Source organism: Leuciscus leuciscus, assembly GCF_965113295.1.
Source record: "Leuciscus leuciscus genome assembly, chromosome: 7".
NCBI lineage: Eukaryota > Metazoa > Chordata > Actinopteri > Cypriniformes > Leuciscidae > Leuciscus > Leuciscus leuciscus.
Window position 1 is genome coordinate 10,197,833 of NC_138731.1, and position 22,614 is coordinate 10,220,446.

General features: G+C 36.5%; 1 protein-coding gene across 2 annotated transcripts; it reads left to right on the top strand.

The window, feature by feature from the left end:
- Window positions 1-2,929: 2,929 nt before the first annotated feature.
- On the top strand, window positions 2,930-22,471 carry wipf1a (WAS/WASL interacting protein family, member 1a). 2 transcript variants are annotated; one of them, XM_082176201.1, is made up of 9 exons: window positions 2,930-3,152; window positions 9,830-9,924; window positions 12,900-12,914; window positions 13,346-13,475; window positions 16,337-16,474; window positions 17,605-18,321; window positions 20,476-20,664; window positions 21,958-22,062; window positions 22,265-22,471. In XM_082176201.1, exons 2-9 carry the CDS (start codon window positions 9,874-9,876, stop codon window positions 22,309-22,311), a joined length of 1,392 nt encoding a protein of 463 aa, XP_082032327.1. In that variant the 5' UTR covers window positions 2,930-3,152; window positions 9,830-9,873; the 3' UTR covers window positions 22,312-22,471. The 2 variants fall into 2 exon arrangements, with proteins under 2 accessions (XP_082032327.1, XP_082032328.1); XM_082176202.1 differs by lacking the exon at window positions 12,900-12,914 and having other exon boundaries at window positions 2,931-3,152.
- Window positions 22,472-22,614: the final 143 nt, after the last annotated feature.

Here is a 22,614-nt window from a genome sequence, read left to right on the forward strand (position 1 = left end):
TAAACAGGCACTGCTGATCAGCGCTCAGCTCTGTTCGGTGTGTGTGTGTGGCACTGGAAGACTCCGTCAGGATAACTGAGGTGTTTCCATCATCAGTATGCACACACACAGACACGCAGTCACACACACTCAGGGCTTTTCTCCCTGACAACGGGTTCTGTGCATGCGAGGCCTGGTTGGCTGGCAGGGGTTGCAGTGGCGGTGGTGTGTTAAGCAGACTGTCTCTGTGTGTGTTTACATCCTCCTCAGTTTGACTCCATTCTCCTTTTCATCCTGTCTCTTCTACTATATACACTTCCTTATTCTATTCTTATCGAAAAGGCTACAGTGCTGTGCACTATACCTAATGCTTTTTTAGTTAACAAAGTATGCAAAATAGTATTCAGTTTAATATAGCCTAATAATAACAAGACTGGTGTGGTGTTAGTTATTTTGCATTTTAATCTATTTTTGTGAGTCAAGAAAAGATGTTAATATCAAGTTTGAAGGTAAAACCGAGAGCAATGCAGTGTGGGACACAGTATAACATGCAGAGATGATTTGCATACTGCACACAGTAAATTAAGCAATGTTTAGTACTATGTTTCGTTGCCAACAACACTCAACCCAGTCGAGCCAGTGATAATATCTCACTCAGTGCTGCCACCTGCAGTTTGAACACTGAACATGGGGTTTTGTGCATGGCGGAAGGATATCAGAAGGTTGCTGCTTTAAACAACACGAATAATATTGTGCCAAGAGTGCTTAACCTAAAAAATACTCCAGGATTTCAAGTGTAAGAGTAACACTGTCAGGTAAACATAATGACTATGACTGTAAACATTCCTGTCCATTCTTCTTTTCTGGTATAGATATGGAAGCTTGTTTACGCCACAGAATTACAAATAAAAAGGTTATTGCGATTTTTTATTTCACAATTCTGACTTTTTTTCCCCTCACAATTGCGAGTTTACATCTCGCAATTCTCAGAATTGCGTGATATAAAGTCAGAATTGCATTATATAAAGTCTCAATTGTGTTATAAAGTCAGAATTGCATGATATAAAGTCAGAATTGTGATATAAACTCACATTTCTGAAAGAAAAAAAAGGGAATAATTTTTTTCCTTAGAATTGGACTTTATAACTCGCAATAGCTTTTTTCCTCCACAGAATAAAACATTTTTAAAGATAATTGCGACATTTTATATTTATATTTATATTTACATCTCGCAATTCGGACTTTATATCTAGCAAAACTGCTTTATTCTATGGCGGAAACAAGCTTCCATAGCATAGGTATCTTACAATGCACTCATTGTGTAGCTACATACATCTTTGCACTTATATTAAAAATATATATTGTTCCTGTATGTATTGCAGCTGTAAAATAAATACATCAATAATGACACTGTTGACCTTCCCTTAAACCTTTACTAACCTTAAATCTGTAACCTAACCCACATCCACCTCACATATGTATGTGTTTTGCAATACAACACAAAATCACAATAAGTAGGCCTATTGTAAGCTACCTAACAATACATTTTTTTTAATGTAAGTAGCCTAAATGCATCCGATATACTGTCAAATGGATTTGACTTTTCTTTTAAGAGAATTTTAGTATGTAACAAGTTACAGTAATGCACGTGTGTTTGTGTTTAAATAGAAGTACATTTGGATGACTAGCAGGTAGGCCTACATTGTATTTGTATAATGGTTAAATATTATAGCCTATACCATATACATTATACAAAGGACAATATTACATTACTATAATAGGCATATTGTATAGTGTGTCATACAATTAAACATCGCCTGCCTGCCTCTGCGGGGCTGTTGAATGCTTGATTCTGATTGGTTGACAAGCGTTCTAAGGTGTGCAGTTGTTTTCTGGGAAATGCACGGCTGAAGTAGTTCCAGGCAGATCTCGACCGTTCCATATCACTTCGCCAAATGATTTCAGTTATTTCAAAGGTCTTTACAGCCGACAACAGCAAAAGAACCAATAAATATAGGGAACAATAGGATTTCCATGTTTTTTCCCCCCAAAAAATAGGTTTTAGGCTAGTACGGAAAATACGTATATAGGCCTACTCTCTTCCACAGTTTCGTTATTAGAGATGCTATTGCCCAACACTGTTGAGAGACACACACATACTGAGGTAATTCACACGCTTAAATATAAATATATATATTGTAATGTGTGTTGCGTTTTGGGATATTGTCTTGGCAACTAATTAATGAGACTGATTGAGAAATGAGAAACAAATATATGCCTACATACACACACACACACACACACACACACACACACTACTGTTCAAACGCTTGGGTCAGAACGGATTTAAAAAAGAAAATAAATTAATAATTCAGCAAAGCATAAAATGGATCAAAGTTATAGTAAGTTTCTATTTAAAATAAATGCTGCATGTGATAATAATCAGAAATGTTTATTGACATCAACTATCAAATCATCATATTAGAATGATTTCTGAAGGATCATGTGACACTGAAGACTGGAGTAATGATGCTGGAAATTCAGCTTTGATCACAGGAATAAATTACATGTTAAAATGTATTAATGAGTAGGCTAGCCTATAAGAGGCAAAAACATACAAAAATAAAATCACCAGCCCCAGACCATTGACCGGTAGGCCTACTAGTGTATATTAATGTGATTCTCTACACCTGTGGTTATTCCGCTAGGACACCTGTGTGTGAACTTGAGAACTGCTCACCGTAATATCACAGAGATAAAGCAAAAATAAAAAAAACTTGACACCAGCTGATTAAAAATCACTGTGCAAAAATAACTCAAACGTTGACTGAGGGCCGATCTGAAGTACAAGCTCATGTCGCAGCAACAGAGGCCGGTGTCAGATCTATTTTCTCCAAATGAGTCATTTATAGTTCCTGTTTCTGTTAATGCTCTCAGTCACTGGAGTTCATACCAGCCCTCAACTGGCTAATCTCACTCTGACACAGACATTGTGTGAGGAAATGCATGTGGTCACATTCGTTTGCATGCTGTGATCACCAGCTCGTTCTGTTGCATGAAAAGCTCTCACTGCACTGTTAACTCTCTGATTGGTCTGTGCACTCGCAGATAGGAAGAGCAGCGCAACATTCAACAAAACCGTGGATCTGGTGGCTCCCAATGCGCAGACACAGGTGAGTGTTTGTCTGAGTGTGGAAATGATGGAATGTGAGGGAGTGATGAAGTGTCCTGGTAAGGGCTAGTGAGCATCTCTCTCGAAGTTAGTGTTTCTTTTCAAGCTGCTGCTGCTTTTTCTCTAACTGCTCAACCACAGAGGAAACTCAGCGGAGGAAATGTAACTCGCTCTCTGGGGTTTCACACACAGCTTCTGAACAAGACCGGATAAACTGATATCTTACATTTCTCTGCATAAAAACTGAATTTCCAATGCAGATCATGATGTAATGTCAGGTATAACTGTTCTTCTTTGAGAACAGGATACACTTGAATTCGGATGCAAATATTTAAAATAAAAGTAAAGTCTCAACAAATTAAGCAAATATTTTGAATATTGTAGCGCACTTGTCCTTACAGAGCAATGTAGAAAATATCCCAAAGGTCGGGATCAGTGGAATTTAAATAAAAAATATATATCTTTTTAAGAAATGCATACTTTTATTCAGCAAGAATGCATTAAATTGATACAAAGTAACAGCAAAGACAGAACAATTTTCTAATTTAAATAAATTGCTTTTCCCTTTGAACTGTCTGTTCATTAAAACATCCTGATTTTTTTTCTTTTTTTTTTTTCGGTTTCACAAAAATATGAAGCAGCACAACTGTTTTCAACATTGATAATAAATTAATCATAAATGTTTCTTGAGCATCACATCATCATATTAGAATGATTTGTGAAGGATCATGTGACACTGAAGACTGGAGTAATGATGTTGAAAATTCAGCTTTGATCATACATTACATTTTACAGTATTTTACAAAAGAAAACAAATATTAAACAGTAATAATATTTCACAATACTACAGAGTTGCATTTTTTATTTTTACCGACTTACAGAACTCAACATTTTTAAATGTTATGCTGAGATAGAAAGGATTCAAATCTAAACATATATTTCAGAAATGGTTATTTCATCTAAAAAACACATCTAAGTGTTTCATTTATGAAAAGGTTGACAATTTTTCTCTCACTCCTGATTAATATTGCCATAAACTTGCCACTGAAGAGACGCTGCAATACTGTAAAGAGCAACAGATGTAAGATCAGATCTGTTACCGTAAAATGAGCTTTTTCTCCTTCTTAAAAGCACTTGAGCATGTTAAAAGTTGAGCCTCATCTGTGTGTGTATTTCTGCTGGTGTCAGGAAGTCATTGGTCTCGGTGTGATGATCACTTGAGAAGCAGATAAGAGCTTTTGACAGCTGGAAGCAGGTCAGAAATCTGCCTCTGGAAACAAATCACACAGATATTAAGAAGGCAAGTTATTACATTCCTGAAGATGAACATGTGAGTTGTGTTTGCTCATACAAATGTGTTGGTCACACGTTGGCAGCTTTCCCAGTATTTGCTGAGCTCTATGAGGTGGCCTGAAGTGGACTGGGAGGATGTTCTGGGTGGTTAGGGTGCTGGTAGGTTGTGTTTTGGTTTCTGGTGTGGTTCTTGTGTTTTTTCAGTAGCACTTCTGCTGTTGTAAGGAAACTGTGCCAGCATCTGTCTGCAGCCACTCTGAATTTAAAAGGCAGAAGCGACACGTCATGAGTTTACTGCCTGTGCGAAACATCCAGCGATGCACACGAGTAATCAGGTCACAGCTGTACAACATCAGTCAAAACACACTTCTGGCTTACTCTGTCATGGAAATGCATATATAGGGTCGAACTGGAGCTTAGTTTGAGCAAAAGAGAATCATGTGCGAGATCTTTGTAGCGTAACATCTCTTTTTTGTGATCCTAAGATAGTGAACACCTGCTGTTTTGTTACTTTCAAATGACTACCCTTGTGGAAAAGAAGTAGCGCACTTATTATGAAATGAATGTACTTTTAAAGAATATGCGGTAACATTTCCAATGAAGCCCATGCTTATAATGCATTATAGACCCATTTATACTTATTTATAAGTATTACTATTCTATAAATATTTTTATAAAGACTCATTAAGACCTATACTGCATTATAAGAACAGTTATAGTATATACTTTTTTATAATTAAAAGTCATGCATTTGCTTTTTCAATGTGCATGCTCATAATACATTATACACTGCTTTATAAATGATCAAATATAAAATAGATCCAGAGACACTTGTTTGCTGTACCAATTAGTTATCAATTATGTCTTTAATGGTTAAAGAGGTCATAAAATGTTTGCATTAGAGGTCATGAATGGTAAAAATATATTGTTGCAGTGTTTTGCTAAAAAATTGTAACCCGTTTATATTAATGATTTATTTATTTATTTATTTATTTTATTACAGGAATTATTGTTAATAGTTACATTTACAAGTAAACAACTTAAAATGTATAATGAGCACATCTTCATGATTTCTTAACATTTTCTTTAGGAAAATTGCATCCTATGTTTTAACTTTACTTAAAGCCATCAATGATGCATTTATAGAGATTGGTAACTGCATGATCACTCAAAATAAGTATTTATAAGAACACAACATGGCTATTAATAACAATATATTCACTTATTTGACAGAAATAAATCTGCATTACTAAAAAGTCATTGTAACTATAATATAATAACATTATAACAATGCAGGGTGCATCTTTAAAAATACATTCATGAAACCATACGACTGACTATATTAATACTTATAAATCAATGTATAATGTATTATGAGCATGCATATTTAAAAAGCAAATGCATAACTTATAAGTAATAATAAAACAATAATATAAATGTAACTATAACTGTTCTTATAATGCAGTCTGTCTTTATAAATATATTTATAGAATAGTAATACTTATTAACAAGTATAAATGGGTCTATAATTCATTATAAGCATGGGCTTCATAGAAAGTGTAACGATTGAAGTCCAATGGAGGCAAGTGAGGTGAGAACCCAAATGCAATTTATTTACAAAAAGAACACAATCAAACATAAATCAAAAACATGGCAAGGCATGAAACCTCAAAACTTAAGCAGGAACATGAACATAGACATAGACTGGAAAACAAGACTACAGGAGCCTGAACACGGAACAATCAATACTCGACAAGGACACAGGGCAAACATGAGACAAGGGACACCTGTGAACATTTAAACAATCAACCAGTGACAACATGACACAACATACAAGGGAACACAAGGCAGGATCACATGACTAAAACGGGGGTCACATGACAGACCAGAACCCAGGAACAAGAAACAAACACCCAAAACGTGACAGAAAGTGTTACCGAATATACTTACAGTTAGTGCAAACTGAATGTAATGTTTTCTGACACTTACTTGCAAGTTAATTGCAATTAAATGAAAATGTATTATAGCTTAAATTTATATGAAATGCAGCTTGAGTGTTTGCTTTGACTCTCTTAAGTTAAGCACGTTTTTGTATGTAATTTCATAATTAGTGGTGCTTGCCAAAGGCAAAGCAACACTATTGTTATTGCTCATACTTATTATTTTCTTCTTTTATTATTCCGCCGAAAGTTTGGCGCGTAACTCCTCCCGCAGCTTTTGTCACAGACACACGAATGAGGCGTCAAATCGTGCGGATTATTCGGGAATGGTGTGCTATGACTTTTATAAGCGATCGGGGGTGCGGTGTTCGCCTCAGGGGCGAAAAAGTGGCCGAAAAATCCAATAGACTTAACATTGCGATGGGCATTAGTGATGAACACCTGCTGTCAACAAGCAGAATCGCTGAATGAAAGAGAAACAATAAGAACAGAGAAAAAGAGAAACACAAGAACTACAACTGACGTCCAGCCACAGCCTTAGATGAAATCAACTGAAGACAAAGGAAGACATTAAATCTGTGAAGATCTCAGCAGAGGAGGACTATACAACTCTACAAACAGCATTACCAGCTTCACTTATTACTAACCAGATTTATTTCTGAAGTTCTTATTGAGAATTAACAGAGGTTTAGATGTTGATGATTTATTGGAAATGTTTGGTCACCATTGTGGTGACCAGTGTTTCCTTTAGTTGGGCAGTTTGACACTTAGGTTTTTTTTTGTTGTTGTTAAGTTTGTGGTTTTTGTAACAGTTTTTACCATAACAAGTAATTTGTTGCAAAGAAAGCCAGAAGCAAAAATGATCAGGTGACAGTTTTCAACAACAAAAAATAGAATAATGCACTTATCTCATCACTGTCCAAAAGTGGTTATTTGATGTTAATAGATTATATACGCCAACAATACTCTCTTGCCACAGATTGGACATACTTTTTTTTATTTTTTTAAATACAATGGGGAATTTTTTTTTATTTTTTATTTTTTTATTTTTTTAGACACAGACGTCAAGAATCAGCATATGAATCTGAACAATGGTGACATGCTTCTTGCCGCAATGCATCCTGGGAGCCATGAGTTTTATACTATTGTTGCTCCCAGCATGCATTGTGGCATGAAGCATGTCACCATTGTCGAGATTCATATGCTGATTCTTGACGTCTGTGTCTAAAAAAAAAAAATCAATCCCTCATAATGTATTTTAAAAACCAAAATTCAGAAAGTCCGATCTGTGGCAAGAGAGAATTGTTAGTGAATATAATCTATTAACATCAAATAACCACTTTTGGACAGTGATGAGATAAGTGCCTTATTCTACTTTTTGTTGTTGAAAACTGTATCACCTGATCATTTTTGCTTCTGGCTTTCCTTGTAACAAATTGCGTGTTTTGGTAAAAAAAAACTGTTACAAAAACCACAAACTCGCACAAAAAACCAAGAGTCAAACTGCCCAACTAAAGGAAACACTGATCGCCATAATGGTGATCAAACATTTTCAATAAATCGTCAACATCTAAACCTCTGTTAATTCTCAATAAGATCTTCTGTAGACGTCTGACACCAATTTAGTCAATCTGGTCAGTAATAAGTGAAGCTGGTAATGCTGTTTGTGAAGTTGTTTAATCCTCCTCTGATGAGAACTTGAAAGATTTAATGTATTTTGTCTTCAGTTGATTTCATCTAAGGCTGTGGCTGGAAGTCAGTTTTAGTTCTTATGTTTCTCTTTTCTCTATTCTTGTTGTTTCTCTTTACAGAGTTCATTTAACTCTGGGGATTTTGCTGTGAACTCTGGTAAATTGCATAGGGATTTTGTATTGAACATAGCTCTGGATCACAGTGTCATAGAGACAAGGGGGCGGGCTCATTTTACTCAGACGACCAATCAGTCTCTCAGGATCATTGTGAAGCTATCAAGCCACGCCCTAGCAACTATTTAGAGCACCTTAGCAACAAGTTCCATAGACTTCCATTGAAAGAGATCAAAGGGATATCTCCGGACTGAATTGTCATAGAAACATGAGGGTGGTCTCATTTGACTCGGGGCAACAAACAACCAATCATGAATCACCGCAACACTTCCTAGCCCCTCCCTAGCAACCATTGTCGAGCACCTTAGCAACCAAAATCCAAAGAGGGATCCATTCTGAATGTCACAGAGGCATGGGAGTTTATATCATTCATACTGACAAGCAGCCTTTAGAGTTTCATGATTGGCAGCTGCCAAGCCACTCCCTAGCAACCAAACAGAGTACCCTAGCAACCAAAATCCAAAGAGGGATATCTTCCATTCTGAATGTCACAGAGGCATGGGAGTTGGTTTATATCATTCATACTGACAAGCAAGTCACATGTCAAGTCACTCCCTAGCAACCAAACAGAGTACCCTAGCAACCGTTTATCAAGACCCATTTCTCTCTATCAGAACATCGTATAGAGATGGGGGTTGGCTGTTTTGTTTCGGTTGGGAAACAGTCTGTAAATATCACCATGGTAACTGTGTATTCACACCCTAGCAACCGTTTAGAGCCACCTAGTAACCATATCGCAACATATAGAAGCCATATTTCAGCTCCACAATATCGTACAGACATGGTTGTTGGCTCGTATGCAATCATGTACAACATCTTAGCAACCGAGTGGCGAGTTTTGCCACTGCAAGCACCACTCACATTTTCTTCAAGAAATGTACATTCTAGTTACATTGTTTAGATTGTTACATTGTATCTAGTTACAAGATTTCATTGTCTTTGAAATATGGTTAAAGTCGAATGTACTGACAAGCGTTTACAGTGAACTCAAATATGATGCAATTTCTTTTGAAACTTGTGTCATTTATTTAAATAGATTTATAATTACACATTTGTTTTTTTAATAACACACCACAGTTAAAATTATAATCAAGTACTTGTTAGTAACACATCAAAATAAGTGTACTTATATAAGCATTATTAAAACAATGATTTGAAATGTATTTTAAAGCAAAACTTTTAGAAATTACTTCAAAATGCATTTTAACACCTTTTTTTACACTTAAATGGCCCTTTCATTTCATTTCATTAATATAGTATCTGCAAGTACAGCTTTTAAAAAATAGTCTTTCTGTAATACACTACATGTGCACTTTCAAAACATTTCTTTTTCACAAGGGTATTTAAACTACAAAAGGGTAAGTTTGAGGTATCAATATGTGTGTGTGTAAATATGTGTTACTTTATGACTTACTTTATGACTTTATGATTTTATGACTTACTTTATGACTGGAACAAAAACCATTGAGGGTGAGGTCTGTGTCTTCAGAAGATGTGACACTTCCTCAACTTATCAGCTTGGCTGTTGTTGAATAGTTGTAACTAATGTGTTTTTGTAATTTTTTTTTCTTTTCTCACAGTCTTTTAGGTTAAAAGTGACACAAAACACGACATAAGAGAAACTATGCCTGGACCACCACCGCCCCCTCCTGCACCCCCTCCAACCTTTTCAGTGGTATGATACCATTGTTCAGATCTACATATTTTGATAAGTAGCTTAATATAGTATTTAAAGGCCTGGTTTCACAGACAGGGCTTAGATTAAGCCAGGATTAGGCCTTAGTTCAGTTAGGTCATTTAACCCCCGTGCACTGTTCGATTTCTGGGTACGGCCTTGTTGGAGCGGGTCATATAGACCCTAATTGGATTCAATACAATTCCCCAAAAATCGCACTATGAAAAAAAAAAAATATATACAATCAGGGACAAACAATTAACTTTTAATATCAATATTTTTCACACATTACAAAGAAAAAATATCTGAATTTATGATTTATAAAAATGTTTTTAACCACTGTTTTTAAGACTTCCCCGCCCCCACACCTGTGGGACATTTGCGATTACACATTTATTACAATAATATCTTAATTAATCTTAAAAAATATAATTTGAAAGCTTTCAGACTCTAGTTTTCATATTTGGCCCCTTGTTTTTCATAAGAAATGCAGGAGCAATAGATAAATAGCGATAGATTCTTTATTTGCGATTCAAAGATTAAAAACTACTTCTGAATAGGATGTCTACTTCATAAATATTTAGAAAAGTATGGAAATATATGGTTCAGATCACTCAAACCATATGGAAATTGAAGAGTCATAGTGGAAAAGTTTGGTACTGCGCCCAAACAATCTTACCGAAAGCTCATTTATTGAGATATCAAACTAAAATTTGGCACAGAACTTGTTCAGATGTTTGGCTTTGATTTTCTTACATTTAGAAAATGAAACATGCTTTGTAAATGATATATTTTATATAATATTATATATATATATATATATATATATATATATCATTTTTATTTTATTTTATATATGTTCATAAACTTAAACAAAACTTTACTTTTATAACTGTTTTTATAACTTCTACAATAATCTGTGACATTTCGCCTTTAAAAAGATAGCAAATTTAAGTATGTGCTCTGAAGTATTCAGAAATGTTTATATAAGTTGGAAAAGTGCTCAAAAAATGGGGACTGACAGTTACCAAGTTAATCAGTTTTGTTTTCACAGACTTTCCAAAATAAAAAGTTGTTAAACTTACACTTCTACTTCTGGACTAGAGCTCTGACATAGGATAAAGAAATGTTGTTATTTTGTGTCTGTACTGTTGCTTTTGAATATCTGCCTGAGGGTTAAATTGACCCACAAACTTTAAAATCGTATAAAAATGTTAAAATCCCTACACATCGGCATGTTGAAACTTTGCATGCATGTTCATGACCCTAAATGAGAAAAAGTCACAAAATGTCAAGAAAAAAAAACAAAAAAAACCAGGTTAACCGGTATTTCTGACAACTCAAAAATCTAAATGGGTTAAACTGACCCGCAACATAACACGAGGGTTAACAGCTTTTATGAATGTGCCCTAGAAAAAAATACATACTGGTGTGCATCTTGAGACAAAACAATGCCACTGACATATTTTAAGATATTTCAGTAAAAGTTAAAACAGCTCAAACATGCATTTTAGTCTTAAGCCTTGTCTGTGAAACTGGGGGTATAATATCAAAATATTTATACTGGACCAAATACAAGTATTTTCATGATGATTATGTTAATAGTTCATTTGTATGAAATAGAACAGGATCTCACATAAACCAGTGTTCAAGTGATCAGATATTGGAGTCAGATAGAAGATATGCAGTGTTGATCATTTGTAAGGGTCATTTTCTAGGAACAGTGTCATTTGTGCCGGAATATTGAAGGTTTTTAAATCATCTCATTTGACGAAGTTACTGTGTAAGATACCAGAGCCGTAACTACCACATGCTGGACCAAACGTACAAGGACGTTTAGAGATCAGTGGTCAACAGATATGGGCTTTTCAAGGTCTAAACCGTTAAACTGTTCCCTCCCTCTTAAATATGTGGTTATTGAGCGCTGCAGTGATGACGTATTTTTGTTGGCTAAAGACGTAAATTGGATGGATGGATTTGGATTTGGATTAGCTGCGGGCGCCATAGTCTGGTGAGACACGGGAAAGACGCATGACTCTATCCTGATAAGCACTCATCGTCACAGTTGTAAACATGACAGCTTTCTTTTTTCCATGAGGGGGTTTGGCACCACGCTGGCTTTGTTTCCAGGCAGAACGTGACACACACGTCTCCTGGAAACCCTGCAGAATTCAACCAATCAGAGATGACGACTTCAACTCTCTATTATGTGTGCCTTGTGCATCATACATTCAGCCATCGGTCCGTGAGGCTGAGAGACTAGTGTTCACCAGACTTATTTCAGGCATTTAACAAAAAAAAAAAAACACTAACTTCAGGACGATGGAACTGCAGGTGCAAAAATACTAACTTGTTTATGGGTTTTGGCCTACAAAAATACATCATCCCTGCAGCACTGTATAGCCTTGCTCCAAATACCAGCTGTTATTTATCATTAAAAAAAATAAATAAAAAAATTATGCGCTACAATATTTCTGTCACGTGAACATTCACATGAACGTTTTGCTCTATTTACTCCGTCTGCTTAGTCAGTTGTTATCATGGATATTCATTAAGGACACACCTCTCTGTATTTGGTTGATCATCACTGTGTATTTAAAGGGATAGTTCACCCAAAAATTACAATTATGTCATCACACTTCCAAACCTGTATGAATTTCTCACGATAGATTACTATGGAAGTCAATGGCTTCTTTAAAAATATCTTCTTTTGTGTTCAATGGAAGAAAGAAACTTATACAGGTTTTGGAGAACCTAAGGGTAAGTAAATAATGACAGAATTCCCATTTTTGGGCGAACTTTATCCCTTTAAGTTTCTCTTTAGTTCCCATTCATTGTCCGGTATTGTTTGTGCTGTTTGTGTATGGCACACTGTTTCGTTTGTGTCCTTTGATATTACATTGAGTGTACTTTATATTAATAAATCACGTTTATATTTGGATCTACTTCATCTACCTTCTTCCTCCTTGGATTAGACTGCAATTCCAAAAGTAAGTTTGATTTATATAATTTAAATTGGCACTGGAGAAAGTTTTGAATTGATCAAAATTCTGGATTTATTGTTTATTGTTCAACCGTTGAACATTATAGCTAATAGCTAACAAATAACATTGTATAGCCTACACTTTTTATGCCAAGAAAAAAATGAGCGTGCCAGTTTTTTTCCCATAAATAAGTTGAAATATTGAGCCTGATGATGTCAATAGTGTAACATCAATCAAATACTGATGAAAGATTGTACTTTATTGTTTCTGTTTAACCATGTGATCACAAATACCCACATGTAATACGGCATTATGTAACGTGTAATTATGTAGCTCACACTGTCTATTCAAAGTTGAAGGTATTCAAGGCTCAATATCTATTTTGAGTTGATGGCAATGTTTATGTAACATCTCTAATTTACATTTACTTTCACTAGGCGAACACAGAGAAGCCGAATCTGAACAGAAATGAGCAGCAGGGGAGAAATGCTTTACTATCAGATATCGGCAAAGGGGCTCGACTGAAGAAAACAACCACCAATGATCGGAGCGGCCCAATTCTGGACAGTGAGTTAAATTTGTTTTGTGCAATATGTTTTGTAATATATATTACACTCTTTAAAATCTATGGTTCCATGAAGAACCTTTAAAATCCATGGAACCTTCCATTGCACAAAAAGTTCTTCAAACTAAGAATAACTGTTATTTTAAGAACTGTTCATGGAAAGGTTCTTTAGGGAACCAAACATGGTTCTTCTGTGAAAACCCCCTTTTTGGAACCTTTATTTTAATCAGAATTTGCGATCTGAGTGAAACAGCTTCTCGAACAAGAACAAATGTAGGGCGGGGCTTGATTTTGATCATGGGGAATTGATTGGATGGTTGTGGTTTGCTATTGGTGGGTCTCATGTGAGTGTCAGGTTGCCCCACCCTGGCTTAAACGTCCCAACAACACTCGCCCAGTGAATGTTTATTGATAAAGTCATTGGACTAGCTAGATATTACTCTCTTGGCCATAGACTATAATACTGATCCAACACTTTCTAAGTGCATGTGGCTGTGGGCTTGCATTGGCATGATTAGAGACTCCAATTATGAGCAAAATGATGGTTTTGATGCAGAAGGTCTTTGAGGATCGAAAACACTCGGCCAAAGCCTGGCCCAAACTTAGGGGTCCTTTGAAGGCGTTTAGTCAGGCGTTTATCCTCATGTCAGAACTTATGATTCTCCTTTTCCCAACTGTGTTCTTAGACAGTGATCTTTTAAAGTGTGAAGATGTCAAAACCCTCAGGAGGCTAATGAGCCAATAAGAAAGTTCACTTTTGGAGGCAAAGTTGTCATCTAGCAGGGTGTTTTGCATACGAAACTTGATTGGGAAGAGAAAAACTTGCAAGGTGACCAGTGCCTGGTTCTGCATCTGGGTGTTAGGTGCAGTTTTGGTGTAGTTCCACAGAAACAGTTTGCTTGTTGGATGAGGGGTGTTGTGGATTTTTTATTAAATATAACAAATAACGTGTCTGATCGGTCTCAGGCACTACAGAGGTCACATGAATTTAAAGGCCCACTGAACTGAAGTGCCTTGGAACATGCAGCTTTATATGATGCGTTGACGTAATTTCCACTGAGACAGGAAGCTGAGGCGGGACATATTGAATGGCACCTCCCCCTTTTCAAATAGCCAATAGCGTTACTTTACCTCACAGACTGCAAGTCGTACTTGACAGCACCATGGAAGCGAATCCGAGCACTGATGATACGTTGGATTCAATAGTAGAGGTGTAAATAAATTCTAGCCATTTCATTCTTAACCAACGTTCAGTTGGAAAATGGAATAAAACTTGAGCGTTTGAGCAACCGAACACACATCTCAACCCATATTGCTCCGTGACGTGTCAACACCGGTCGCTTTGGCCAGGTGGTGTTTATAGCGTAGGAGGCGGAGCTTTAGATTCTAGAGAGCATTTGATTGGACAGAAGATGGGATGAGAAGTTGAAGTCTGCGGTGATGTCATAAAAATTAGTGAGAGACTGTAAGTTTTGAAAGCTTATATCTCTTAAATGCAAATTTTGTCGGAAGGGCTTTTGAAATAAATATCGGAAGGGCTTTTGAAAGATGGCGTGAACTCTGTGTTTTAAAGGGGTTCAAAACGGACGCAGAGACGGCTTTTTTTCTGACAATTAGACATTAGACTGCACAGAAATGGAAACTGAACTACAGGTAGCCCTAATACACATTAAATGTAGTCACGCAATGCTGATGTTGTTAACATTAACAATTTGAGAACAAAGTATAATTTGCATGGTTTGACATGATATGATAAGCGATCGTTAGATTTAATCAGTGCCATTTACTGCAATGCTTTTTTTCCCTTTAGTTGGTTAGAAAAAAAGTGGATGTTACTTACTTTTTCAGACGACATTTTCCGGTGAAAATTCTTAGTTGGTCATACTTCCAGAAAGTAGAATCTGCGATTGGCAGGATCCACACCGGCGCGGCGACTGACAGACGCACATTCTCCTCAAAACATTGGATTCATCCGCACTGTGCCGGGCCGAGGCACAACTTACGTAAAGTTCATAATTCCGCGAATAACTGCAATTGCAGATTTTGAACAGAGATGGCGACAAAGAGGAAAAACTACGGACTGCAGCTTTCAAATCAAGCAGCTTTAACCATATTAAACATGAAAAACAGTGTCAGTGTCTTGTTTCATCAGAAGTACAACTTAATTTTCTACTATAAAGCAGTTCTCCAGCATGTTCACCTTATTAGTCACGTACGTCTGACCACAACCTACTGAACAGGCCAAATGAACTGGAAAAGATTTCCACATGAAAGAAGGCGGAGCCTTCGCACACACCTACCTATTACATAATCGCCACAGACCAATGTTAGTACGAAGGTGTTTAGCTGCCGGAGCAAACTTTTCTGATCATTTTATCAGTAAAATAGTTTAGCAACTTAAAAGCTACATGACATTTCTCACTAGCGATGTAATAATGCTGCTGTTCTTGGAGTAGATAAACTTACAGTTTCGCTATTAGTAGATGCTGCTGTCGAACACTGTTGAGAGACACACAGACTCTGATAATTCACACACACTTAATCTCTCTCTCTCTCTAAACTGCATTAATAATGGCATTGGTTCAATCAATCTGAACAAAGATGACATGTGACAAATGAAAACAAACTGAAAGTCCATGAAAACTAAACTAAACTGAACAGAATGGTGACAACAATGATGTGCATGGATAAATAATTTATAGCAAATACTGCTATAATATTTCATATTCATATTCACATTGTAGAGCCAAAGGCATTCTAACAAATAAATTGATATTTTTTTATAAGTAAATAAAAACAATTAATTTATTTGTAAGTATTACAAGTATTATAAGTATTAATTGAATTTTTTTTATTTACACAGAGCCCAAAGGAGGAGGAGGAGGAGGAGGAGGAGGAGGAGGAGGAGGAGGGGGAGGAGGGGGAGGAGGGGGTGGTGGAGGACTGGGTGGGCTGTTTCAGGGTGGAATGCCAAGACTGAGATCACCAGGAAACAACAACGGTAATCATCTAAAATAAATCATTTTTATTATTATTTAATACTACATTCAAGCCTTAAATTAAAGGGGTAAAAATCTGAAAATAAATATAAATATTACATAATAATAATCCTATTTTTAATTTAATAAAAATATTATTATTATAATTATTATTTAATAATAATAATACCTTATTTATTATTTGATCCTATAATTTTTTTGCATTGTGACTGAATGAAATCAAAATGTTTATACTATACTATACTATACTATACTATACTATACTATACTATACTATATTATACTATACTATACTATACTATATGTTTATAATATAATAATGATCCTAATAGTCCTATATTTTTTTCCATTGACATAAACTGAAATCAAAATGTTTATACTGTACTGTACTATACTATACTATACTATATGTTTATAAAATAGTAATAATCCTAATTTAGTCCTATTGTTTTTGTTTCATTGACATAAACTGAAATCAAAATGTTTATACTATACTATACTATACTATACTATACTATACTATACTATACTATACTATATGTGTATAATATAATAATAATAATCCTAATTTAGTCATTTAATTTTTTTCCATTGGCATAAACTGAAATCAAAATGTTTATACTATACTATACTATACAATATTATACTATACTATACTATTTAATTTTTTTCCATTGGCATAAACTGAAATCAAAATGTTTATACTATACTATACTATACTATACTATACTATACTATACTATACTATACTATATGTGTATAATATAATAATTATAATCCTAATTTAGTCCTATTGTTTTTGTTTCATTGACATAAACTGAAATCAAAATGTTTATACTATACTATACTATACTATACTATACTATACTATACTATACTATACTATACTATACTATACGTGTATAATATAATAACAATCCTAATTTAGTCCTATTATTTTTTCCATTGACATAAACTGAAATCAAAATGTTTATACTAAACTATACTATACTATACTATACTATACTTGTGTAATATAATAATATTCCTAATTAAATGCTGATTATTTTTTCCATTGACAAAAACTGAAATCAAAATGTGCTGTACTTAAAACTTGTCTTCATATTCTTTGTTTTTTGGTCCGTTAAAACAGTAAGAGGACCAATGCCTCCTACAACTGGGAGATTCCCAGCGCCCAGCAGCCCAGCAGGAAGCAGACCCCCACTGCCAGTCACCGGACGACCTTCTCCTGGGAGGGCCGGACCCCCACCTGTACCACCATCGGGACGCTCATCCCAGCACAGCTCTCCCGGCGGCCCACCACCTCTACCTGGAAGCCGACCGTCAGGTTCCTCACCTTCTGTACAACCCCCAAGCCAGCCGAGCAGACGTCCAAGCCTTCCTCCCGCCCCGAGAGAGTCCCAGTCTTCTTTCCCTCCACCACCAATGCCTGCATCGGCCCGGCCGCCATTACCCACGATCCCTAGCAGGCCCTTAGATGACCTCCCTCTCCCTCCACCACCCACTGGAGGAAAAAGACCGTCATTTTCTCGAGATGGCGCACTCCCACCACCACCACCATCAACTGAGAGTAAACCAATGAGTTCTCAGAGGCCTATGGGTAATCCGCCTCCATCCTTACCTCCAGGAAGAGGGGGGGCACCACCCATCCCACCATCCCAGAGGGAGGAGCCCAACACTAGAGGTGGTCAGAGAAACAGCCTTCCTCCTCCTCCTCCACCTGGACGCTCCAGCCCACTGCCCCCACCGTCCAATGAGCGGCCACCTCCACCTGGACGCTCCAGCCCACTGCCTCCACCGCCCAGTGAGCGGCCGCCTCCATCGGGACGGAGCCCATCCGTACGGGCCGGTATGTGGAAGGTCATTTCTGTTTTGCAGTTAATTTTTTACTGTCAAAATATTGAGTCAAATGTATTTTATATTTATAAAACGGTTAGTTCCAGTCCTTGATTCTGATTGATTTTATATTCACGATAAAACACGGCTATAACCGCTTCACCAAACGGTTCTATGTATCACTACACAACACCCCTAGCAACCACTCTTAGTAACTTAATCATATGTTCTTATTGATATTTTTAATTGAAGCTTATAGAGTAGTATTGTGAGAGTGTACCTGCATTTACAGTAGATATGGCATTTTCCTTCAGGTCAGTCCTATATTCGTTAAAAAATCTGTTTGAATGTCTGCTGCTATGTCTTGTCTTTTTAACATTTGGGGTTTTCCCGTGCCCTGACACGCTAGTCATTTCAATATAAAAGTCTTGTCTACTGACTGACTCACTCATAAAGACAGTCTTTGCCATCATCTAAAGGCGAATTAGTGTAACGTCTGTTGCTATTCACGGTCAGGGACTATTTTTTCCAGCGGAGGGAAGGCTTTTAGTGATTTTACTGCATGAAAGTTGCATTGATACATATTTTTTGGCTTTAATATTTGTATTGTTTGGTAACCGTTTTATAAAAGCTCCGCTTCGTGTCGTTCCTAACAACGCCCTGCAGCTGCTACTTATTTACGATACAGCACAGCCTCTCATACCTTATTGCTTACATATGTATGGTTTAAATTGGGGTTAGTAAATCTTACTTATTGACTATGTGTTTGTTAAAGGAACACTCCACCATTTTTTGAAATAGGGCTTATTCACCTTCTTTCCTACATTTAGATAGGTGGGCAAATGCATTTTTGTCTCAGTGCATGCATTGTTTTAGTTTGACAGGGTTGGCGCTAGCTTAGCTTAGCATAATGAATGGAATCCTTTGTTGCCAGCTAGCATGTCCTGAGTAAAAGTGATATAAAAAAATAAAAAAACACCTAATTACTTCTTGTGGCCTGCGTATTCACAACGAGTACAAATAGCGATGCAGATTAACACTAGGCGATTTCCTATGCAGATTTTGACTTGGGACTATATTAGGGGGAAGCACAGGCGAAGCACTGCTACTTGGGCGCAGAGATATCACGCCCAAGTAGCAGTGCTTCGCCTGTGCTTCCCCCTAATATAGTCCTTAATATATAAGTCAATATCTGCCTAGGAAATCGCCTAGTGTTAATCTGCATCGCTATTTGTACTTGTTGTGAATACGCAGGCCACAAGAAGTAATTAGGTAGGGTTTTTTAAATTTTTTATATCACTTTTATTCAGGACATGCTAGCTGGCAACAAAGGATTCCATTCATTATGCTAAGCTAAGCTCACGCCGACCCTGTCAAACTAAAACAATGCATGCACTGAGACAAAAATGCATTTGCCCACCTATCTAAATGTGGGAAAGAAGGTGAATAAGCCCTGTTTCAAAAAACGGTGGAGTGTTCCTTTAAAAAACTCTGACAGGACGGAAAGTGATATTGAGGTCATATGAAAAACCAAAACATGTTTTGCCATGTAGTGACATTTTTTAAAATGCAACTAGTATGACTAACCAATATGATATCTATCTTTAAAAATGTAAGGCGTAAAATAGTTTATAATAAAACATAAATGTGTTTTTGAAAAGTTTTGGGTTGGTAAAATTGTAAAAGTTTTTGAAAAAGTATATTATGCTCACCAGGGCTACATTTTTCAAAATAAAACATACAGTAAAAAATACTGTTTTATTATAATTTAAAATGGAGTTTGCTGCTCAAGAAACATTTCTGATTATTATCAATGATGAAAACAGTTGTGCTGCTTCATATTTTTGTGGAAACCATGATACATTTTTTCATCATCCTTTGATGAATTGAAAGTTCAAAGGAACAGCATTATTTTAAAATATAAATCTTTTGTAACATTATAAATGTCTTTACCGTCCATTTTAATCAATTTCATGCATCCTTGCAAAATAAAAGTGTTATTTAAAAAAATCTTACAGACCACAAAGGAGTAATTAGTTATAGTAGGAATTAAAGCCGTGATTCCACCGGAATTACCCGGAAACAATTTGTCCCAGGAAGTTTAGAAACAAGACGTTGTTTTATTATTTTGTGGATTTCTCATCATGCGACTGGACCTCCCCTCCAGGTCCTCTTCCACCTCCACCCTCAGGAGGAGGAAACCGAGGTGGGATGCCTCAGCCCGTACCTCCTCCTAATCGTCCCGGTGGATCAGGCAGACCAGCTTTTCCCCCAGACCCTCCCAGAGTGCCCAGCTTTCCTCCCCCGCCCCCTGAAACCATCAACGGCTACCAGTGCCCTCCACCACCTGCCACAGGTACGACCTCTGCGCTCTTAAAGGGACAGTTCACCTGAAAATGAACATTTTCAGGGATAGTTCACCCCAAAAATGTTGTCATTAATTACTCACCTTAATTACTCACCTTCATGTCGTTCCAAACCCGTAAGACTTTCATTCATCTTCAGAACACAAATGAGGGCTTTCTGTCCCTCCATTGACAGACTACACAACTACCACTTTCAAGGTCAAGAAAGGTAGTAAAGACATCATTAAAGAAATCCATGTGACTCCAGTGGTTTAACCTAAATTTTATAAAGCGACGCAAGTGCTTTGTTTGTGCAAAAAAACCCTGAATTTACCACTTTATTTACAAAATATGAATCTACAACTCTACAACATCTGCTGTCGCGTCAACACACTCAACGTGAACGTGCATATTAAGTAAATAAAGTGGTAAATTCAGTTTTTTGTGCAAAGCACTTGCATCGCTCTATAAAATTGAGTTTAAACCACTAGAGTCTCATGGATTTCTTTAATAATGTCTTTACTACCTTTCTTGACCTTGAAAGTGGTAGTTGCGTAGACTGTCAATAGAGGGACAGAAATCTCTGAGATTTCATTAAAAATATCTTAATTTGTGTTTCGAAGATGAATGAAAGTCTAAAGGTTTTGGAACTACATGAGGTTGAGTAATTAATGACCGAGTTTTTGGGGTAACTATCCCTTTAAGACTGGAACCTACATCTTATATCTGTTTATGAGAAAATGGCAGCATGTATAGGTCTACAATACAAAAGGCCATTTAAACCTGAAGAGAGACATTTCTGCATTGTCGTCAAAAAACAGAATTGAAATAAAGTAGGTTTTCTGGATATGAGAAAGTATTTAAGCAGAAATAAGTTGAGTTTTAACAAAAAATGTAGGGTTACCGTATTTGGAATTTAAAGGGATAGTTCACAGGGTCAAAATTCTGTCCTCATTTATTCGCCCTCATGTCGTTCCAAACCTGTATGACTTTCTTTCTGTCTTCTGTGGAATGTTGAAGAAAATATTTTGAAGAATGTTTAGAAAAAAACTGTTTCGGTTCCCTTTGACTTCCTTTGTTTGAACAAAACAAAAACTACAATGTAAGTCAAAGGGAACTGACAGTAAGTCATTCAGGTTTGAAGCGACATGAGGGCAAGCAAATGATGACAGAATTTTCATTGTGGGTGACCTTTCCCTTTAATGTCCATAGACAGCAGATGCAGCATTACGTATGGTTATGAAAATGTGCTATTGACTGACTCTGTTTGGCAGTAAATAGTCTATCGTATTCTTTTCCTCTAGATGAATGGGGGATGAGGTTCTCCTTCCATGCTCTGTCTGAATTACCTCCACCTGAGCCGTACGTCTCCTTCTCGAAGTCCTACCCCAGCAAGGCCGGGGGCAAAGGTCAGCACTGCAGGGTTTTGTGCAGAATTGTAATGAGAGTTCTCTGAAAGTGTGTGTTGTTGTGAATCTAGTATGATGCAAATGTCCACCCACAATTGTTTTTTGTTTTCCTGCTTTTAGGGGTGACATGTTAAGTTTTGCATATTTTAATTGCATATTTTATTAATGTCAGAATAGTTAGTTTATATGTTTTGTTTTTCAGGAATCGGAGACAGAGGAGCGCCACCCTTGCCACCAATTCCCAGATGAAATGTTTTGGCATTATCATAGTATGAGATGGATTTTCATCTGCTGAATGAGACTCAGGAACTCATTTTTTTATATAAAAATTGTTTTCTTTATTTTTCTAATTTCTTTTCGGGGAAAAAATGTATGTCTTCTATGGCAATTAAAGTGCATTCTGTCATTATCCGTGAAAGTTTGTTTTAATCAGTTTGCAGTTTGAAATGAAGACATTTTTGTGTGTGTACAGGTTTAAACTGCATTGTGAGGTCCAAATGTCGCAACAAGTGTGTGTGTGTGTGTGTGTGTGTGTGTGTAGCTCAGGTATTC